Here is a 24,246-nt window from a genome sequence, read left to right on the forward strand (position 1 = left end):
GGCAGTAGCAGTAGTAGTGGTGGCAGTAGCATTAGTTTAACAGGGACAAAGAAAGCTATGCGGTGATTGCTATCAGTGAGATATATGTATGTGTGTGTACATGTTACGGTCATTTATATTTTATAATATTGTTTTATTTAAATCATTTGGATCAATAACATTTATTCTTTAAGTCAGTGGTTGGCCTGTGCTATACTATAAGTGCATGTATCTAGTCTCTCCATTAATAATCAAGGCCATTGCCAAGTCCATCTCAATAGCTAATTAATTTAAAAAAATGCCAACGAATTAGTTGATTAGAGGTCATCTCAACATCACATGATCTTAGGAGTACATTTGTGGTGTTGAGATATGCACGCCCTAGTTACTGAATGGCTCAATAATTAATACAAGTCAGACGATGACTGTTAAGATATTTCACAATGCTGAATAATTGAATGCCTGGAATCTTTTTTAGTTATTCGGATATGTTGATCTGAGCATATATTGATAAAATAAAGGAATTAAGTAGGCTGCGTTTCATTTTTTCGGTTATATTCAGACTTGTGAGAGAGGAAACTGTCATTTATTTATAATTTGTATAGTTCGTTGAAATTGCAGAGTAGAAATGCTATTTATTCTAAGCAGACAGGGACCTTGCTGGCCTATTGTAAATTAATCAAGGACTTGGATATTTAATTATTTTGTTGCATTGTGTGAAACACACAAGGATATTTGTTTCACCCAGCTTTCACTGGATTATCCTTGAAGTAAAATTTTAGATTAAGGAACTTTATTTTCTGTGGTGCTGGCGCACAAGCACAATATAACCTTAATTCGGAATATCCTTGGATAGTTTCCGGATTAATGTGAAATTGATAGTACATTTTGTACCGTAAGAAATTTTTAGTTCTTCAAATTTGTTTGATTTTATGCTTTAGAGAAATAAGCTTAACTTTTGGAAACTGTAATGTTTCTTGGGTTTTTGCCTTGTTTTATTACATAGTGTAATCCCTTAATATATTATGATATCATATGATGAGATCTTTATTTGTTTTAGTCGATTGGTCATCATCATGTATATGTGATGTGATGTGATGAAATGTGATTTGGATTTTTAACGTAGCTTTAACAATTTTTCAATCATATCGCTACGATGTCTGCAGTGTCGCAGTTCATATTGATGTCTAGCACTGGGGCATCATGTCGCAAACATGTAACATGATGTCCCACCCAGTCACATTATCCTGACAGTCCTAACACTAACCCCTTATTGCTGAACGCCAAGCGAGGCAGCTGTTAGTACCGTTTTTATAAGTCTTTGGTGTGACTCGGCCGGGGATCGAACTCACGACCTCCCACATTTGAGGCGGACGCTATAACCCCTAGGTCACCGGAGCGGTCCATCAGGTATATACATATACATTAAAGCTTGTTACAGAAATGGATGGTGGCATGTTTGATAAATACAGAATATACATAGGTTGATTTTAGGTCACATTCACGCATGTATACTGATAATACTATTTCTGATTTTGTATGTAGGACATGCGTTCCATTTGTACGTGGTACTTGCGTTATGTCTAAAACAACACGGTTGCTTTACGAGTCACTTGTGCATTCTGTAGCAAGTTCACTCGGAGTTACTGCTGTATATGTATGCACTTCAAAATCGTGAATTACGCTAAAGCCTGTTTCTGTGCCATTGTATGTTTTGCTGACATAACTATTTCCATTCGTGCACAACTTGCGCCATCAGGTTTTGTGTAAACCTTATCTACGTTTTATGCATAACTAACAGTGCTGATCATACAGGTAAACTTCAAAACGACAAGCTACTGAAATCTATGAAAATGATCGTGATTTCAAAAATGTCAATTTTGTTCTTATTTTTTTAAGTTACTTCCATTCAAAGATATTAAGACTGTATTTCTTATTTGGATGACAAATTCATTTTCGAGTTTTCCGTTTCCTTTCTTAATTCTGTGTATATCAGCATTTTAAATCTTTATAAGTACAATCATAAAGTGTAGAGATTATTTTAAACTAATATTAATATTACCTGGATAAGAATCATTTGCTTTCTCATTATACAAGTGTATAGCAACGTTACATCTTAACGGCATCTTGTTAATGTAATAATTGAATAAGATAGCACACCTCTTTCTGCTTAAGACCTCCGAGACGTTATGAAAGGGAGACTATCAAAATGTTTACAGCCGGTCAGGCAATGCTGCAGTTGCTCCGCGTCATCGGTATATTCAAGACAGAAGCTTAATTTATACATTGTAATGCTGAAGGGAATATGCCAGCAGATATATATATATATATATATATATATATATATATATATATATATATATATATATATATATATATATACTTTCACGAGAAACATGTTGCCAACTTACATTCCTTACATTCAAAATGAGTATATTAAATGTCTCAGCCGATTCCTACCACTTTTCACATAATGTATTTCCTTGTAATCTATTTATAAAGCAGAGAATGTCGAGACATCGGCTAACTGGTCGAAATTTAGCTGGGATAATGACCTAAAAATATTCAAATTCCTTGGCTAATCATTTATTTTCCTTTCCATGACGCCTGCATTTAGTTCGTGAGAACCGAGGTTAGGCCAAAATGGAACTTTAGCAGGAAAGTTTAAAAAATTGAGACTGTTGGAATTCTTCTTACAAATGCAAGCTCCTGAAATTATTCTTGTGAAAAGTAATTACATACCTATGTAAACATATCCTAGTGCCTTTACTTTGGTGTGACAATGTATTAATTGAGTTGTGTAGTCTTGAAATTACTGGTGATATGGGGAAGCGTAACAATGTTTATCAAGTCGAAAATCATAAAAGTTTGTTATTCTCCTCTCTTAACATCTTCAATATCTAACTTTTAAAGATGTGTCATTGATCGTTGAAAAGGAAATTAAGAGACCTATATTATTGAAACGTTTCATTGTATACTGGAATACCCCTAAGAAATCAAGGGCTATGTGAGCAACTGCAATTACTCGAGTTTACAGACATTATCTCTTATTTTATATTTATCCAAGGAGTCATTGTTAGAACATAATATTTTTATTATTTTGGCTCATTTCAACAGTACGCTTGCACAATGTTCATATGATTCTTTCTTAAACGCGTAAGCAGTATAGTGTGATGTGGTTTGTGTTGAGTGTAATTGGGACAGGAAAAGAGTAACTCTTACAACTCACCAGTCCCAGGATCGACTGATGGGGATTTTTTCCTGAGCTCTTCATTATCGATATTTTTAATCTAGTGAGGCCTGTCAAACATACGGCCAACCAGACTCATCAGTTCGTCCGGCAGGTCTCTTGTTTGTATCAAATTTGTACGCTTATCACATTTCAGTTTATGTATGGCCCAAGCGAAGTTCATGTATAGGAAATCTGGCACACCATAGCAAATGAATTTGACACCCCTGATCCTCTTTTATGGACAGAAAGTTACAAATATTTGTTACAACGGAGGAGCATGTGTAAGGTAAACTATGTAAAATGAAATTAAAAGTTTAACAAAAAGATATTTTCCATGTACTAACAATAGGTACGGATATTTCACTTTACTTTATTGTACACATGTAACCCAAGGCACACCCTTTTCGTATCGTACGGACGTAGTAATAACTTGTCGCATCCAACAGAGATGGTACACACTGCATCTCATTCGACTGAGTACGTCCAGTTGATATTTCATTCTACTGAATGGCAGGTAGTACGTCCAGGTGATATCTCATTCTACTGAATGCTGTATATTATAGGATTAAATGAAGACGGTTGGGTTTGACCGAAGTGCAGATGTTTACCTTATCACTCAATAAACACAAAAGTGCGAAGGACGAAGGGTTTTATGTTAACCTTTATGAGTGAGTAATTAACATTTGTATATCGATATATACCTAGCCGTTATTATTGAATCCTAGAAATTAAATTTGACTCCTTTCCGCATTCAAATGAGTGGATTCCATCATCAGTAAAGCATTCGATTTTAGGTAGCTCGAGCTTACCTGTATTAGCGTATTCAAAGTGAGTCAGAATACATTGCTCTATCCTCGCCAACCACAGTAAAGTCATAACAAGTGAAATATATACCACTAGGGTAAGTACCGCCATATATCACTCTGTCTAATAGGACACATATCATCCTATGGGATGAGGCATTGGAAAATATGTTAACCTAGCATAATTTATCTCGATCCAAGAAACAAAATACGTTAATATGAATCAGTTATACAAAACACATGTTTGAATCTAAGTCAGTGATATGTATCCCGTGTAAGAATGTACAATAGCATCTGGTTGGTTTATAACAACGTAAATCATTATTATACTTGCAGTGTAGGTTGGGGAAAAATGATTTCTACACAAAATAATCTCAATATTTAATCTCTTTCTCTCTTTCTTTCTTTCTTTCTCTCTCTCTTTATTTCTTTCTTTTTTCTTTCTTTCTTTCTTTCTCTTTCTTTTTCTTTCATTCTCTTCTTTCTCTCTTTCTCTCTCTCTCTCTTCTTTTTAGGTGTTGTCTAATGTTGTAAAGCGCTTAGAGCTTCTAAAGATTAGGCGCTATACAAGTCCTCATTATTATTATTATTATTATTAGTATTAGTATCTCATTTTCAATTCCAGTATAGGACGATTAAAATATTAGCTTTGTTATACAAAACTGAACAAAATCCCACTTAAATATTTATGCGTTTTCAGATGCAGACCGGTCATGCTATGTCTGTGTGACTAAACCGCAGTTCCTTCTTTAATCTTAGATAAACAGGCATTGCGGCTGAATTTCTCAAGATCATTGAACTTGTTTTGCTCCAAATAATATAATCTTATGATGGAAACATACCTCTGGTCGAATATTGCTAGATATCGATTTATACTTGGAAAAAGAATGGACTTAAATTTATTTATAATAAAGATTTATTATTTCCCACCAAATTAGTTCTAAATAAAAACGCGTGTTCCTACATGCATGAATATATCTCACTTTGTGCAGTACTGGTGACTTTATTTGTTAAGATATGATACGAAGCGACAGGTGTCCGTCACCTGGACTGATCCTTATGAGTTAAAAATTGATACACCAGACCTTGGCAGGAGCATTATCACTCACCTTCAATGTCGACATTCTAAAATTTGATTTGTCATCTGTACATATTGTTATATTTTGAGACTACTGTCTCCAAATTTGTCTCAGATGATTTTCCTGTCTTATTTTACCGTTTAAAATTTAGCGACACAAATATTGTAACCATCAAACTGACATATTTACAGTTTCTTCCTTTGGTAAAATTGAAGTCCATTTTGTAATTTAGTAATTAAATTATTCATTTGATGAAGAAAATATCATTTTTTGAAACTGAATACAAAATGATATATCTCTTCGTTTTCTTAGCACTTATATCAAATAACTAGAATAAGAAGTCACAAAAAAAAAAAAACATTGAGTGCCGAAGATGTATTGTCATTATTCTATTGGTTTATTGCATAACTTATTTTTAAAAGAAAGCAGTCAGGACCACATCTCACCCTTACCTCAGACAGTGTGTGTGTGTGTGTTTAGGATTTTTAACGTAGCTTTAACAATTTTTCAGTCATATCGCTACGATGTCTAGCATTGGGGCATCATGCTGCAGACACGTAGCACTAAGTCCCACCCCGTCACTTTATCCTGACACCAGGCCGACCAGTCCTAACATTAATCTCTTAATGTTTAGCGCCAAGCGAGGCAGCTGTTTGTACCAGTTTTGGAAGTCTTTGGTAAGACTCGACCGGGGTTCGAACATACTACCTCCCGCTTCCGAGGCGGACGCTCTAACCACTAGGCCACCGGAACGGTCTACCTCAGACTGACAGATGGAGGAATGTTAAAATACGTATAGATCCTCAAGTCCATCGAGATGCCACCAAATTCGTCTCCATGTCTATACAAGTAGTATGAGGAATTAATTAACAAACGGGACAGATAATAGGTGATAACTAAAAAAAAATCACTAACTGCCGAAATAATAGTTGATCGCAGATTGTAATTTCATCTTATTATGGAAGTAGATTCATCTTATGTTCAACGAGAGAGAGAGAGAGAGAGAGAGAGAGAGAGAAAGAGAGAGAGAGAGAGAGAGAGAGAAAGAAAGACAATATAATAATAATAATAATAATAATAATGACTTTGTATAGTGCATAATCTTTACAAGCTCTAAGCGCTTTACAAAATTAGACAACACCTAAAAAAGAGGAGAAAAATGAAATAAATAAGGAAATATTATTAGGTCTTAAAGTCTGTTCTTGCAATCAATATAGGTAAACTTCAAGAGTGTTCTTGAATGAGAATACTAAATTACTCTTACTATTTCGGAAGGTATCATTCGGGTCTGAATTGTAATCACGCTCTCTATCTCAGTTTTCAATTGGATATCTCTGTGGACCGATGCAATCAAACTTAGAGGAGAATGTCCCTCTCGCCGTCAGTAAACCTGGGGACGGATAAGAACACGGCCCGTTCACCCCGTGGAAATTTGATCCTTGAAACAACCTTTAACATATAGGTGTGATAACGGCAATCCTTTGTTCAGTGACGCGATGTGTGTGTGTGTGTGTGTGTGTGTGAGGGGTATCTGGTTGACCGCGAGCTATGCAGGCAGCAAAGAGAGATAAATTGGAAAAGAAAATACTCTTGAGTAAGATTTTGCTTAGTCTCTGGCAGTTCCAAGGGACCATAAAGAGAACGTACTGATCACAATTGCTGATCCAGACACGTCGTTTGGCAGATGGTGTGTGAGAGAGAGAGAGAGAGAGAGAGGGTATACACATTAGGCGAGAGGTCTGTGGACATACTCCCAAGCTCCTACATTTAAATTTCCAAAGCATAATTTAACCATCTAACTGGGAAGACTAGACTTACTCTAGGAAATGTCCGTGTTGTTTCAAGCTGATTTTTTTCTTATCGTCAGGAGTGGTGGGAGGGCGCGCATAAACTTTGCTACTCTCACGACCCACCCCCTTACAACGACCCCTCAGATCTGTGTCATATCGCTACGATGTCTGCAGTGTGGCAGTTTATAGCACTGTGGCATCATGCCGCAAACATGTAGCATGATGTTCCACCCATTCACATTTTCCTGACACCAGACCGACCAGTCCTAACACTAACCTCTTAATGCTGAGCGCCAAGCGAGGCATCTGTGAGTACCATTTTTGCAAGTCTTTGATAAGACTCGGCTGGGGATCGAACCCACGACCATCCCGCATCCGAGGCGGACGCTCTAACCACTAGGCCACCGGAGCGGTGCGCTGGATTGTTTTCGTTCGTAAATGAATTATAAGGTCACAATGGCGCTAATAAAATCCATGAAACAATTAGTATACATTTCGGGCTTTCCCAAATAAATAATTATAATGCGTTTGCTGCGTCTTGTCTACCTTTTTGAAAGCGTTTAAAATATACTGGATATATATCTATAAATGTTAAAGCTAAAGCGGATTTAATCATGTACAAGAAGAAGAGTATGTGCGATATACGATTTTAAAGTTCAAGGTTACACTGTTTGTGATTTGTTATCATATTATAATGTGTATCTGACAAGTGGTTGTCCGTATGAAAGGAGAAATCAATGACAACTATTACCCGGTCTAATATTTGTATCTATAGCAATCATGTACTTTCTATAGGTGAATTTTTGCACTACAGTCCCATGCACATGATAAAATACTAATACCAAGGGCCATTCACGTCATAAGTAACGCATCTGAAACGTTCGTTATCCTGTGTATTCTATACAAGAGGAACACGTTACTTTCAAAAAGTAAGACGGGCGGGGGGGGGGAGTAGAGCACGTTACTATTGCAGAAGTGTTAATATTCTCAAAAGCAACGCATGTGCACGAAATCCAGTTTCTCAAGAATATGGTATTTTCATATACACCCTTAGCAGTATACTCTACATGCAGCCTAGGATGATCTACATGAGATTAAATATCACAATCTAACCACAAAGAACTGGCATATATGCATGTATTGGCTGATTTGCAGTCAGGACAATTAGCATAGCGTATCGAAACCTCACCAAAATAAAGACTAAACCTTAAGCTGCCAATCCACCTCAAATCCACAAAATCGGTTCCTATGTACTTTCACACGGTATTAATTGTAGTATTAGCATGAGTTGTATTCCTTGTCGTGGTCGCTGTAGTAATAGTAATAGAAGTAGTAGTAGTAGTACTAGCGTTGTGGTGTTTCGTGGTGGTGATGATGGTGGTACTAGTAAAACAAGCAGTAATACAAGTTGCAGGGTTTTGTCACCTTGGTTAAGATAGACGGAACATATTGTTCAGAGATTGTCATTCGAAATCTCTTCCTTTTTCAACAAATTTGGGAAAATCATCAAATATCTAAGTCAAAAGACAGAGAATAACACATTTATTTAAAGATAAAGTGCAGCCTGGTCGATGAAAACTAATCAAGATTTTAAGACGGTCACAGTTCTTTATAAATTGCTTTCAATCCAAGATATTGGGCATATATTTACAATGATGACTACGAGTTCGTTTCTTTTCTCATTAATAAATGTACACCTGTAAAACAAGACCTAAACATTCACTGAAAGAGGCACACTATGTATTCTCAGTTCTTCCATTGGATAGCGTAGGTATATAATGTAGTATAGCTATGAATAGTATTTCATTTGAGTGTCACTTATACAGAGACTTCAGGATTCCTTATACAGAGACTTCAGGATTCCTTGTATTATAGGTACTGTTGGAAAAGACCAAATATGTTTACATTTATTGATACCTAAATTCCGAAAGTAGCACCGATTTTCGTAAAGTAGGTGTTTATACATATAAGGATTTTAAAATATTTATAGAAACTGATATTTGATGAAGATTTTGGTTGATGCTTTACGGCAACCAACGTAAGTTATTTAGTGCAGAAGCAATTGGAGTAAAATATCTTGCAGAAGGACAGCACCACTGTTGCATAGGCTTCATGGTAGGATTCACATCAGCAATCGTTCATCGTGACTCTGTCGCGCTACCCACTGAACCACCGCGTTTGATGAAGATGATGACTACAGCGAGAATGACGATGGCAATTATTATCAATTTATTATTATTAGTATTAATGATAATTATTATTATCATTATTATGATGATTGTTCCTAATTAGGCTTGATCTTTTATTGCATAATGAATATATGTGAATTTCTGGTTCCTTTCTGACTTTGTTCTCTCCCAAATCCTCTTCGACAGAAGACTGAGCAAATACATGTGTGGTTGAAAGGTATGGGGAGGCATACATTGCGTAGATGTCTGTGTGAATGAAACTTTTTCTTTGGTATGACTCTGTGTGTGTGTTTGTGTGTGTGATTTGGATTTTTAACGTAGCTTTAACAATTTTTCAGTCATATTGCTACGATGTCTGCAGTGTAGCATTTATAGTGATGTCTAGCACTGGAGCATTATGCCGCAGACATGTAGCATGATGTCCCACCCAGTTACATTATCCTGACACAACGCCGACCAGTCCTAACACTAACCTCTTAATGCTGAGCGCCAAGCGAGGCAGCTGTCAGTATCATTTTTGTAAGTCTTTGGTATGACTCGGCCGGGGATAGAACCCACGACCTCTCGAATCCGAGGCGGACGCTCTAATCACTAGGCAACCTGAGCGGTATGACTGTCACTCATTTTATACAGTTATGGTATATTGCGGTACCATCAAGTTACTACATACCCATTTAATCTTACAGGATTGATCTCGTGTTCTATATCTCTGTTCAATCCGTATTTCGGCAACAGGCCCGGATTAGAGCCATTTGGCGTCCGCGCGTACATATATCTAGGCGTAGTGAATCAAACTTTTATAAATCCCACTTTGCTTTGAATTTCACTCATACAGCTAAAAACATTTACAAAGCATACAAATGGGGTATGTAAAAAATAAGGAACCTATTTCTTATTTTGTAACGAGTGGGGTTGGGGTGAGAACTCACGTGATATGTCATATGAATACGCCTCGGCCAGATGGACTTGATGTATCCCTACGCCGTATCAAACTTGTTCTTTCCGCCGCCTGTGAATAACGCACATGTGCAGTTAGTTGTTTGGGTGTTTTTCTCTTTTTTTCTAATTTTTTTTTTTTGGGGGGGGTTGCTTCTTGTTTTTTTTTATGTATATCTATGTAACCATGTCCACGTATTGCACTACCTAGTTTGTGTCGTTTACACATTACAGTCCATTTCAGATGATGGCAATAGATACAGTCTTGGGTTATATAGAAAGTTTTGTCTCTGTTATTTCTAGCTTTTGTTTAGTAAAAATTCGGAGGGGGGATGTTATTTACTTTTAACTCTTAAGCCTCCATTCTCATTCTATTAATAGTAATGATGGCAGGTCACACGAATACATGTCGGACCAAGTCTCCGAGCACATGTCAATGAGTCAGAGTATAAGAGATAGCACTGATAAGGTTGAGTATAAAGTTTGGGAAAACCCTCTTTGGAGTCAATTTACCTCTGCTTGCGGCGAACAGGTAAGGAAACACATGCTTACACTGAAGTCATATATATCAGCGAAAACGTATGTATTCCATATTTGCTGGGACGAACAGTACAGACATGCACAAATAATTCGTTAGTTTGAAGTCACATACCCAGTTCACATAATCGTGAGGCTTGTATAAATATCGTAAACGTAAGTATTCCGGCAGCCAGTGTATGTTCATATCTGGAAAAGGGAACTGTACATGCGCTTTGTTAATCGTTTGTAAATCTCACTACAATGATCACGTAAACCACGTCCAAGTACTAGATGCGACTATCTTAGGGCAAGCGCCCTTAAAGTTGGTGATAAATGCACTTAAAAAATCAGACGATGAGTGGTGTACTATGCTCATAGCCGCGATATAGTAATGCTGGGACAAAAATAGTCTTTCACTCGGATCATTGGCTGACCCTTCTTGTAATCTTGTTTGTTATCATGTAACGTCATTGTGCCGACCAACGTGTAACCGAGGTATATTCGCGTGAAAACAAAATTAAAATGGGGGACACGCATGTTGAGTATAGATTCAATGTAGCAGAAGCAAATCACCAATTTCATGAGGTCATTTCAACATTAAAATGTACCTAAATACATATTCTCATTAGTTTCAGATCTTCAGCAACAATGCTGCGTATCTTTTTGGCTCTTATTTCGTTTGCCACGGTGATGGGCGAAGGATGCTGTCCCCCGGATGTTTGGGAGGGGTTTGAAGGTCTTCTGGCCGGCTCGGTACAGGGTGGAAAAACACACCTCACCAGGGTTAGTTTTAATTTGTACAATATTTTCTTTCACATCCTCGCCATCTTGTTAACCATAATTGTTGTCGTTGCGTTCGTTGCTTATGATAGTATGCAATTATTGCAGTTGATGATATCTTCGCTGTCGTTAATAATAAAACTAGAAGAAGAAATAGGTCAAAAGCAACTTTGACATGTTCAATGCTTAGCACCAAATGAAACAAGAAACAAAAAGAACAAAACAAACAAACAAGAAAAGCCTATAACTAAAGCTCTATTATTAATTTTTTCTTCCCTCCAACATTTGCCATCACATAAGAATAAGATATCAATAAATATGTCAATTGAAAGGAAAACATATTGGTACGAAACGTGGTCATAATGATTATCATCATGTCACCCGAACGCTTATAATATAATGTCTCTATAATTTAGGGTGGACTCATGGTGCACTTGAATAACACCGGGAAAATTATTGCTATTGAGGAAGATTTATTCGTTGATGATCACGAGATAAAGCTGAAATTAATTCAGGACTACAACAGGGTAAGTTTACAATAAAATACAAGAACTATACATTGATGTCATCGCAAAGGTATCCAATAAATCTAAACTTATTAATCCATCGATGTAATACCAAATCCCGCTCAAACGGAGTAACATAACTTCCTATCAATTGGTGAAGCTAAGCTTATGGTGGCAAAAAAAGAAATTATTCCCGGATTTATGGATGTTGACACAGACTGACGGAAGGACATATTGAATTTGGACTATATCAGCGCGATATTTTATTACTGGGGATGGTGTTTGGGGTGGGGATATTTTTGTTTCCAGAGGCTAAATGCTTTCACTTCATGCAATTTTTTTTACTAACTCCTTAATTGGGGTAGGAAATATTTTCACTCGATCTTATATGACTAGAGTGCTTGCATTTTGCTTTAGTAAAGAGAGGTTATAAGTTAACTAGTTCTATACCTAACTGTGCACAATTCAAGTAACAGATACTTCACTTGCATGAAATAGTTAGGATAAACAAAGCTGTACTATCATTCAATTCTAGGGAACGGAGTATCTGATTATCGATGGAAAGTGTACCAAGAAAACGCTTGAACCATGGAAGCCAAAATGCATTCCAGGTAGGATCCTCTAATGAACTATTGACGATTTGTTTTGTCCAATCAGTACAATATAATACGTAATTTTTGTAAAACATACGAAGGAAGGAAAATCAGCACATAACTGCTTAATAATCAGCGTATTACTCCCGCCAAAATCATGTATTCCCCATACCAGATTACAAGAAGTAAAATACTCTCTCTCTCTCTCTCTCTCTCTCTTCCATCCAAGCAATGTCGACCAGGCGCTATACGCTCTGCCGCGTGATGCTTGTCGTAAGGTCACTAGTAGAGGCAGCCTCTTTTCGCTTCGTCTGGTGATAAAGTTCCGTCCTGCGAGGTCTTTGACTTTAAAATGAGTGCAATTTCACATGGAAAAAAAAAAAACATGCTTTCCATTTTGTCATTTCCCTTTTGTCTTTGTGTTGTATGCTTTAGGGGTAGGGGCACGATATATGTTCTTCGGAAGGGTAAGCTTTTCCAGCATCTTTGCATTTTGTGTTGTTGCATTGTGCATATATAAGTCGGTTTGGAGAGGTATGTCGTCCTGATTATTTTGTCAAGGTTTCTATACTTGCCATTGTAGCGTTATAGCTTTAGCACGACACTGCATAGCCAGGATTATGTTCATGTGTCCTTAAACCCTATCCATACATTCATACATACCAACATGCATGCAGATACTCTTGTCTTTCTTTCCTTATATATTTACTTACTTACAGACGATGCCCAGGTTGTGCAGAACACCTATTTCGGTGCTGGATCTGCGATGGTGGCGGTGAAAACATACAGTTTCATAGACAAAGGTTTACAGGTGTATGCCACAGCGACCGTCACCGGTTGTATACCGATTGTGGAGGCCATATCAGGCACAACGGCTGAGGGTGGTAATCCAGTGTTTCATCACTTTGTATTCAAATCACCGAGACAAATTCAGTGACTTAGTGAATGATACATTTTATATAATCAAAGGCAGATCTAGGGACGAGAAGGTGGGTGGAGCTGACACTGTTCTCTCTCTCCCCCACCTCCTTCTCCGCACACTCCTCCCCCTCCAGAAAAAAAAAGAATGAGCGTCAAACAACTTGAATGTTTCTGAGAATAATAATAATAATAATAATAATAATAATATGTAAAGAACAACGCCAAATGTCTTTCACGTTTGTTTAGTCACCATGTCCATCATCATCTACATCAGTAACGAAACCACAAACACGACACCAACATCAGCAAAGACAACAGCAATAATAATAACAACAGTAATAATAATAATAATAATAATAACCTAACGTGAGAGTCTAAAAAGGCAATGTACAACATTAAAACCAGACATACTGCAAAAAGACAATCGTATGAACAGCAAGGATACGGCAGTAGATCATTTCAATCAAAGCTTACGGAAAGTGGTATGTGTCAGATAAACAAATCAAAACGAAACCCAGAAAAAAAAATGCTTTCAGTAATAATAATAATAATAATAATAATAATCATAATAAATAACAGCAGCAACATGAACAATAAGAAAAGTACGACAAATGTATTTCCACAGCTAAAAGATAAAGAATATATTATGTTGAATCTTGAAAGTGTAAACGTAATTTGTATAATGCATGTTAACTTTACCTATCTAGGTAGACATGGGGTTGCCATCTTGATGAACATTATGCCCGACTGTGAAATTGTTGTTAAATATTTGGAAAAGAAAACAGGCCGATTTGATTGATCAGGCTTCATTAAAAATGTATTAATCACTTAAAAAGAGGGATTACACAGTTCTGTGGACATGATCTTTTTCAAAAGTGCTCTTTGTCAAACCAAGAACAAAATATCAGGAAAGTGCTTTGTGTAAACGATATTTCTTTAAAACGTTTAAAAAATACCAGTAGAAATATGCATTTTAGTTTAAAAAATCTGTCTGAGTAATTTATCAGAAGATAGTTTCCGAGAATCATTTAGTAAGTGCTTCATGCGGCAATTATGTGTTAGATCGATTGATTGCTCTATCGATAGATCGAGAGAGAGAGAGGGGGGGGGGAGAGTTTTTTTTGGGACAAATCCGAAATGGAAGTTATCGCACTTTTATTTTCTAACTGAATATTTTGCTTCGTTCCAGTTTCAACTGTGGATGTGGTAGAGTTTTCTGGTATCACGCCAGGCATAAAGGATCCATCCGTATTCAACATTCCATCAATTTGCAATTCTGTGGTGAGTGCTAGATATTTCTGCTAAATCATTAGGGGTTTGGATGTGTTTTAGCATTGCACTAACCTAGAATAAGTTGCTTTTAGACCATTGGCCGGCCTTAAGGGTGGCCTCGTTTTCGTGTGACGCCCTTGTTCCAACCAAAGCTTTTTAAGTAAGCTTTATACTCCGATGAACAGGTGGAATCTTGCGTACAAATGGGCCTCCATATTTACTATTAGTTAATGAATGAATTAATTGTCTTTCATTTACATTTAGCTGATTGACCATCATCATATATATACATTTAAGTTCGTTACGAAAATTGATGGTGGCACGTTTGAACAATACAGTGAAACAAATCTCATGTACGAATATTCAATCAAATATTACATATATACACATGCTCACAACACCATTCACACTACTACATTCATAAATATTTCGTGTTTTTTTTTTTTTGTCAGGGGGTGGGGAGGTAATAATAATAATAATAATAATAATGAGGACTTTGTATAGCGCCTAATCTTTAGAAGCTCTAAGCGCTTTACAACATTAAATAACACCTTTAAGATAAAAAACATATATAATGATATGATTACAAACACAAACACCATGAAATTAGAAAACACAATAAAAAAACATGCTGAGAATATTTAAGGTAGGAAACATTATTAGGTCATTAAGTTTGTTCATAGCGTAAGGTAACGTAAATTGTTTCAACACTTCAAAACATGATAGACTATACATGGCGACAAGTTTATCTGGTGGTGGAAGAACCCGGCGAGTACCCTGGGAAGAAACATCTCCACGCGGAAAACTCCTGGCAAGCTTTCTCACACAACCGCGTCGGACGAGCCGAAATTTGAATCCACAATGACAGACATGAAATGTGAGTGATTTGTAAAAGGCAAGCGCATTAGATTATTCGGTCATCTGCAACCCCACATGCATATATACACGAGCAGGTGATATATGTTGATACATGTAACCATACAAATGCACGAACATAAACTTAAACACGCATAACTACATGCATTAATACGTGCAGCATGCCAAACAATAAGTTTACTACACGTTAATGCGTGGCCTGTAAAATACATCGAAATACGTTTCTTTGAGTCGTTTATATATTAAGAACTTTTAGTCAGAAAACCCGTAAACCGTCATCGATATATACGCAATATTCCCAATGCTTTTATTACAAGTTTCATAAGAATTTTGCACATGATATAAGATAGATAGTAATATTTGTATCAAGCAAAGAAATGCAGGTGAAATTAAAACTAAGAGTGAACGTAAAACTAAATTCTTAATAATAACTGTAACTAGTTAATTCAGTGATGCAGTTGTATGTAATTCTAAAGTAGCATTCATCATAATATTACGTTTCAGCAGTGTTCTGTGACTATAACTTTCTATATGTATAACCTTGGTAGATTTTATGGAATTTAGTAATTAATAAATTTCAGCATACTCAAGCATTTCCAAAATTAAGATTTTATATTCGTCTTTCTTTGCGGCTGTTTCATTTAGAAGGGTACATTTTGGTCTCTTCTAAATCTCCGTGTCACGTTTGCTAAGCCACAGTTATAAAGTCATGTATAAGCTATAATCTACCTGTCGCGACCTTGTCTTTGATATCTAAAGATTGCCGCTGTGTTAGTGTTGAACTCTTACACAAGGCTACCATTACCAGCAAAAGACCGAACTTGAGTCGACGAAGGCCACGGGTCGCGTCACTGAACAAATGCTTGCCGTTATCACACCGATATGTTAAAGTTTTGTTCAAGGATCGAAGGAAGTCCACGGGGTGAAGGAGGCATGTTCTAATCTGTCTCCACGTTGACAGACGGCGAAAGGGACGTTGTTCGCTTTTGTTTGTTTGATTGGATCGGTCCATAGCGAAATCCAATCAAAAATTGAGATAAAAGGCGTGATAACAATTCAGACCCGAATGATACCTTCCAACTTGTAAGAGGAAAATTAGTATTCGCCTAGACGGATTGCAGATCAATAGGGTTACTCCGAAAAAGAAGCCACCCGTAATCTGGCGGGACAACGTAGAGGTAGATTCTAAGGAAAGACAAATCTTCGAGGAAAAAAAAGCTTTTCAGGGGACAGAAAACTTCCGGTTCCATTGAGTCCCGAGTCTTTAAGAGGTGGAGATGGAACTTGTTGTTGTTGTGGGGTTTAACGCCATTTTGAAGCACATGATAGGCTATACATGGCGGCCAGTATTAATGGTGGAGGAAGAACCAGAGAAAACCCCGGAAAGAACCACCGACCCACGAGAAGCTACTGGCAAGCTTTCTCACATACCCACATTGGCTGAATCTTAGACTCGAACCGCCACAGAGATGGAACTGAGACTAGCCATAACAGTCGAAGTTGACAGAAGCCTAGTCGTGGGAGAGAAAGTGGAGGAGGAGGAGAAGGAATTGGGAGAAATAAGATAGAAAGGATACAACAGATGAGTAGAAATACAAAAACAGGTGGAAATCAATTTCACACTGCTAGTCAAGTGATGCGATACAATTATTAAAGGGTCGAGCGGAAGGAGTGTAATTGGAAATTTGAGTCATTTGATTATTGAATTATTATTAAATTGTTATTCATTGAATTTCAATCTATTTTTGTATATCTAACCATCTAAACGTCGGCATTAACTTTTTCCATCTGTCTTTCACTAAATGTAACTTCCAACAAAATAGAGCCTGAGTGGGACTTTTATAATAGTTTAAATAAGATATTGGGAGCACCCCAGCCCAACCATATGTAACGTAACATTCCGATTCTATGCAAAATATAGGCTGACATGCTGAGTTTGAAATATATCAGCCAGCTCTTGTTTGACCAAAGATAAGAAACCCTTGATGTATCCAACAGTTTGATTTATGCACACTATCCGACTATTTAATAAATCCAAGACAAATGATGCACAGTTTCACTTAGGACGGCTTTCTAGGTCAGTAAACCTTAAGTTATACTTGTTTTCTATTATCCAAGGAGACAATCTTTGTTCAGTATTTCAAAAGGCGGTAATATCTTCTGAAAAGGGTGTCCTCCAACACTCACTATAAATAAAATTATTTTGGGTGGATACCTTTTTATAGCCCCAAGAAGATTTCTTCATACATATTCGTGCAACGCTCAACAACAGTTCAATATTTAAGAATATGTGAATTCAGTGTGTCAAAAATTTCACATTTTACCTTTGGATGTACATTTTCAAACGTGTACAAATATTTATCTATTGCCAATAATGCCTTTGAAGCTTGTGAAACTCAAGTTTGCTGAACAAGCGTGAAAGAACCCCTTGCTGCAAACACAATTCAAGGAATACATATTTATGAGCAACCCCTAACTTTAAACGTTTATAGAAGAATAAATCATCATCTAGTATACTTCCTCCTGCATGGAATGAACATTTATTTGGTGTTGTTTTCTCTTAACATTAAGGCGGTACTTGTTACTTTGTGTACTAAGAACACTTAGGTCATTTTTCGGAACCTGTTTGGATTCAGAAAATAAAACTAGATCAACTGCGTATAAAATCATAAACAGTTATTGCATACTTATGTCAGTTTTGAACACTACTGTTATTATATTTTTCGAATTAATTAGAATGTCAAACATTCCCCGGCTACACATACAAATTTTTCCGATAAGGTAAGGTATTATTATATGCAAAGTGGATCTCTTTTACCGAGCGAATCAAACACTCACGTACTCTCGGCTCAAAGTCCCCTGTTTTCCCTTATTTCCAAGGACTTCTTGACAACAATCATTGTCAATTGGAAATTCTAACAACTCGCCAAGACTATAAATAATTTTTCCTTAGTCAATCAATGACCACAAAATATCCCAACTCCACAGTCTTTTTAGCAATGTACAATCTGCATATCGCCCATGCCACGGTACTGAAACTACTCTTCAAAAGTAGTTAATGACATTCTCTCTGCTTTGGATAGCGGAACGATTACAGTCCTCACCCTCCTTCGTTTGTCTGCAGCATTTGACACAATAAACCATGATATATTACTTCACCGTCTCCAGCATGTATTTGGTATTCATGATACAGCCTTACTGTGGTGCAAGTGCTACTTGGTCAACAGGACACAGATTGTGTCCGCAAATGGAATTCACTCCAGCCCAGTTGATGTATGTTGTGGCGTTGCACAGGGGTCTGTTTTTGGACCTGTTCTCTTCATTATATACACTCAGCCGCTCTCAAGTGTCATAGATCATCACCCAGTGTCTCACCAACTGTACGCTGACAACACCCAAATATACAAATCTAGCTACCCAGCTGAAGTTGATGCTACCATCCAAGGTGTAGAGATGTGCATTTCTGATGTGAAATCATGGATGGCATGTAAAAAGCTGCAGATGAATGATAATAAAACTGAGGCAATTCTGATCACAACACAAAGACGTTTGTATTCACATCCTTTACCTCAAACAATAAATATCAGCAACACCAACATTAAATTCATGCAGTCAGTATGAAACCTAGGTGTTACTCTGGACAGTACTCTCACATTGCACCAACATGTCATGAACAAATGCAAGGCTGCATATCTTGAGCTGAGACGCATCAGTTCCATTCGCAAATATCTTTCAGCTGATTCCACTAAAACACTTGTGTGTTCATTAGTACTTTCAAGACTGGACTATTGTAACTCAATTCTGTCTGGTTCATCTCAATATCTACTCCAGAAACTTCAGAATGTTCAAACCACAGCTGCTCTAATCATCCTTAGAGAACCACGATCAGAGCACACCTCCCAGCTGTTCTGTACCCTACATTGGCTATCCATTCGATCCAGAATCAAATACAAGCTTTGTTGCTTGTGCTACGTTTCGCTAACAGACTCCAGCCCAATATACCTATCCGACCTCAACCATGTGTACACACAGGCAAGATACTTAAGCTCCTCTTCTACAATCGTATACTCATTATTCCCACTATGAAAACGAAGTCATATGGACAACGTTCTTTTGCATAGCAGGGTCCAGCAACGTGGAACGAATTGCCAACTGAACTTAGACACAAAAGCACAGTGATCCCATTCAAGAGTGCTCTTAAAACTCACATGTTTCGACTGCAAGAACAAACTTAAAAAAGACCAAATAATAATTCCTATCCTAAATATTTTCAGCATGTTTTATGTTTTCTAATGTCATGGTGTTTGTTTTTTGTAGTCATATCATTATATGTTTTTTATGTTATAGGTGTTGTCTAATGCTCTAAAGCGCTTATAGCTTCTAAAGATTAGGCGCTGTACAAAGTCCTCTTTATTATTATTATTATTTGCATCACAACTTCAAAACTGCATGGCAAAGTCACAACTGAGTGTTTTCTCCTTGTTCGATTTCCATAACGTAGCGTCTGTTCTTCAGACAATGAAAATATAAATACAACTCAAACACCAAGACAGGGAACTCTTTTCCTACTCGATCCCTGGATCAGTCGAACCACGATTTGAGCCTCATTTTTCATGTGACTTTACACCGTGTATACTTACCATTATGCCAGCAATAAAAGGCGTCTCACAGTAATTGAACAACCCCTCTCCCATTTTACAAAATATCAGTCCCTATCACAAATATTTGACATTGAGATAGAAATTTAATCAACACCTTTAGATTTAAATAGGAACATCTTAGCGCATGCCCACTGATCCAGCTCTGACCTGAACTCACTAGGAGGTTAAACCATGCCATCATGAAACCTCATCAATACTGCACACCGCGACATGTGTCCCTAGAGACTGGCTTATTACTTGGGCCGAGAAATATTTCCCCAACACTGACTTTCCATAATCAAACAATTAATCACTAGAATCTAGCCAATTTATAAAATGGAGACGTAAATAGAAATGGCGTATAACTTAGATTTATTACAGTATTATTGAATCTCACTCTACTCTGACATTTTCATACATTGGATGTACAATATTAAATGTTTTGCTGGATATTCCTAACGGAAGTAATTTATACTGTAAACTGTCCTATAATGAGTATACGTGAGGGCCCAGTGGTTAGCGTGCTGTACACGTGACTGAAAGCGTACGGAAACAGATCGGACTAAGTTTGCTATAGTGGTGTTGCCTCGGCACAAAACCACCTACTTATAATGGCTGTCAGAATTTATAAAAAGGAATTGCTTGGAAATAGGGTAATGTTAATGCACGGTTTTCGGGGATAGCAGGAGAGCTATATAGTAATGTTACTACATCAGTTGTAGTATTGTTACTACGTCAGTTGTAGTATTGTTACTACGTCAGTTGTAATATTGTCACTACATCAGCTGTAGTATTGTTACTACATCAGGTTATGAAGATCACAAATTCAGTGCCTGGATATAGAGTAATGTTACTAGATATGCTTGGGAATTAACAATATAGTATTGTTACTATAATAAATATCCTTTAAAAAGGAAAAGCAAGCAATTTCTTTTTTTTTATTCTGACATCCATTTCATGTTGATATATCATAAAGCAGCAACTCAACAACCAAATCAAGTCTTTTTAATATAATTGAACCCTTTAGCAAAAGCACACTTTTCTTGCCGAAATTAATATTCTGTATACGTATGTGGACGTATGTTTCCTAAAACAGCGTGAGTTTTGATAAATGCCTAGTGATTATCCGCCCAATTAAAAAGTCTATTATTTAAAATAATATTGAACATATTAACATGGCACCTGAAAGAGTGATACGTCTATAACTTTCAACGTTATTTAAAGAACCTTTTTAAACAAGAGGTGCATCAATTTTTCAGACTAATTCTCCAGGAGGCAGCCAGTGTTGAATATTACTTGAAAACTATAAAGCAGATCTGGCTGCAGGACACGGTTTCTGTGTATTAATGATTCATGAAATAAATTATCAGTGCTTTAATCCACGAGTTTGCACATGGATTTTGATTATGCATCTAGCTTGTTAGATAGAAATACTATGTCTATGTCTATAACACCTATTAATTATAAACGTTTGTATGCATGTATATAGCGGAGTATTTTGTGACATCATCCGTCGGTCAATCTATCTCGCTACCCCTAAACCGCATAGTAGCAAATTCCTATATTTTTTATAAACATTGTCCATTTCGTCCCGCCAATCAATTATTATTATTATTATTATTATTATTATTTTTATTATTATTATTATTATTATTATTATTATTATTATTATTATTATTATTGTCTTTCAGGACTTCACTTTTCAACATGTTCCTTCGCAAAGTCGCTTGAGACGATCCGTGTTCCATTAGCAATGCCGTATACTGGAATCTTCATCGGCCATCATTCATTTCAATAGTACAGAATTTAAGAGGAGAGAAACAACAGCATATAAATAAAAATGATCAAAAAGCTTGTATTTATGAGCTTATTCTTTACCTTTATGACTTAATTATATTCTTTGAATTAAACTTGGTAACATAGTATAGTTAGAAATTAAATATCAACCCGATTTTTGTATGAAAATCACAACCTCTCTCTCCTTACCCCCCCCCCTCCATTTCACGTCATAGTTGTTGGACACCTAGTAAGCGTATTATATTATTTCACTCAAAATGCTAAATATGAATACTAATTTAACATAGATTAATTATGCATTTTTCAGACATTTGTTTCAGACAATACATATGATTATACATGCATTTGTCTAAATACATTTGTATTTTCATGTTATAATTGGACACAGGCTTGTAATTACCAAGAGTGATGAGTTGATAAATTTCCATAAACTTTTAACCGTGATGGGGTAAATCAGTTTTCCTAACCTCTTTTGAACCTTCGATTTTCTTAGAAATACCACATAATAAAGGTACACTGATTCATCCAAATATGGTTGCAGCTTCACCAGTGTTTCTCATTGTCCTGGTCTCGCTCAACCAACCTATCACGTGATTTCAAACCACATGTCACATGACTTCTTCCATGCTTTGTTCAGAATTCAGATGTTTGCTCTCTCTTTATATATATTATCCAACTGCTTTCTTTCGTGGCCTTGTCTTGCCATTTTTAATAAAAGTAAACATTTTTTTATCATAATCATGTTGTGCAAAGTATTTAAGTTCACGAATCATGGGATTATATTTTTTCACAATTTAGTTTCATTATGATATCCTTGCGCAATCGGCAAAGGACTTTTACTTTTGAAACAAATATGTTAACTGAATCAAGTTACATAGTTTCAAACACTTTAAACGACACTTTAAAGTTTGTTATGTTTTACTCTTCAGTAAAGTTTAAGAGATGCTTTTCTTCCAGTCGATTGCAGACTGTTGTAATTAGGCGATTGTAGAAAATGATCTGCATAACGTGATTGAGCATCTCCCTGGATGCGGACACTATTCTTTAAAGGTACTTTTGAGAAGGGAAAATTCTATACACTCAGCCGCTCTCAAGTGTCATAGATCATCATCCAGTGACTCACCAAATGTACGCTGATGACACCCAAATATATAAATCTAGCCACCCAACTGAAGTCGATGCTACAATCCAAGGTGTAGAGATGTGCATTTCTGATATGAAATCATGGATGACATGTAACAAGCTGCAGATGAATGATGATAAAACTGAGGCCATTCTGATCACAACACAAAGACTTTCTCATTCACATCCTTTATCTCATACAATAAATAGCAGCAACACCAACATTATGTTCACACAGTCAGTACGAAACCTAGGTGTTACTCTGGACAGTACTCTCACATTGCACCAACATGTCATGAACATACGCAAGGCTGCATATCTTGAGCTGAGACGCATCGGCTCCATTCGCAAATATCTTTCAGCTGATGCCACTAAAACACTTGTGTGTTCATTAGTACTTTCAGACTTATTATATGTTTTTTATGTTATAAGTGTTGTCTAATGTTGTAAAGCGCTTAGAGTTTCTACAGATTAGGCGCTATGCAAAGTCCTCATTATTATTATTATTATTATTATTATATTGTCTACCGCTATGTACCAGTTGGTTCTCGCTGATAAAAGTCTAACACCCGACAAAAATCAATGTGTAATAGGCTCAAAGTAAATATCGTCACAGGAGAGAAAGAGAGACGGAGAGAGACGAGCGTTAAGAGTTTTTAATTCGTAATGGAAGGGTCGCGAGTTCGATACTTGGCTATGATGAGTTGGGGTCGCCTAGCGTGGTGTGTTTTTGGGAAAGGCACTTAACTCCAATTTTCTGGACATGATATAGCCAATAACATGTTCTAAGTGCCGTTAAGAGCAACACACCAACACATACGTACACGCACACGTACATATGTATGTATATATGTAAGTATGTATGTATGTATGTATGTATGTATGTATGTATGTATGTGTGTGCGTGTGTGTGTGTATGTATGTATGTATGTATGTATGTATGTATGTATGTATGTATGTATGTATTACAGATTACAGAGCATATCATTAATAAATAAAATACTCTAATGATTGTGAGTTTATCTGTATGGATTGATTTGCTTTGGGGGAGTTGGGGGTTGTTTGTTACCTTGTTCACGTGTCTGCAATTCAGACGTGAACTGTTGGTATTGGGAACCTTACAGTCTAGTTCGGCAATAGACGCTCATTCCAAATTTCAATTGTCGCTCAGTTCTGTTTTGTAATCAGTATTCAACAATGTTCGATTCATCC

General features: G+C 36.6%; 1 protein-coding gene across 6 annotated transcripts in view; it reads left to right on the forward strand.

Annotated features, from left to right (window-relative positions):
- LOC149803458 (ependymin-related protein 1-like) overlaps positions 1–21,966 on the forward strand; it is a 32,833-nt gene extending 10,867 nt beyond the window's left edge. Inside the window, exons 1-7 of one of the 6 annotated variants that reach the window (XM_089953166.1) lie at positions 3,406–3,497; positions 11,157–11,310; positions 11,724–11,834; positions 12,349–12,424; positions 13,126–13,290; positions 14,517–14,608; positions 21,807–21,966. In XM_089953166.1, the coding sequence (XP_089809292.1) occupies positions 3,421–3,497; positions 11,157–11,310; positions 11,724–11,834; positions 12,349–12,424; positions 13,126–13,290; positions 14,517–14,608; positions 21,807–21,866 (735 nt within the window). In that variant the 5' untranslated portion in view covers positions 3,406–3,420 and the 3' untranslated portion in view covers positions 21,867–21,966. Of the gene's footprint in view, positions 1–3,405; positions 3,498–10,387; positions 10,541–10,998; positions 11,023–11,156; positions 11,311–11,723; positions 11,835–12,348; positions 12,425–13,125; positions 13,291–14,516; positions 14,609–21,806 lie in introns of those variants that run through there. The other 5 variants (XM_089953167.1, XM_089953169.1, XM_089953170.1 and 2 more) reach the window with 5 other exon arrangements.
- Positions 21,967–24,246: the final 2,280 nt, after the last annotated feature.

Source organism: Sinohyriopsis cumingii, chromosome 3 (genome assembly GCF_028554795.1).
Source record: "Sinohyriopsis cumingii isolate HCF-2022 chromosome 3, ASM2855479v2, whole genome shotgun sequence".
NCBI classification, from domain to species: domain Eukaryota; kingdom Metazoa; phylum Mollusca; class Bivalvia; order Unionida; family Unionidae; genus Sinohyriopsis; species Sinohyriopsis cumingii.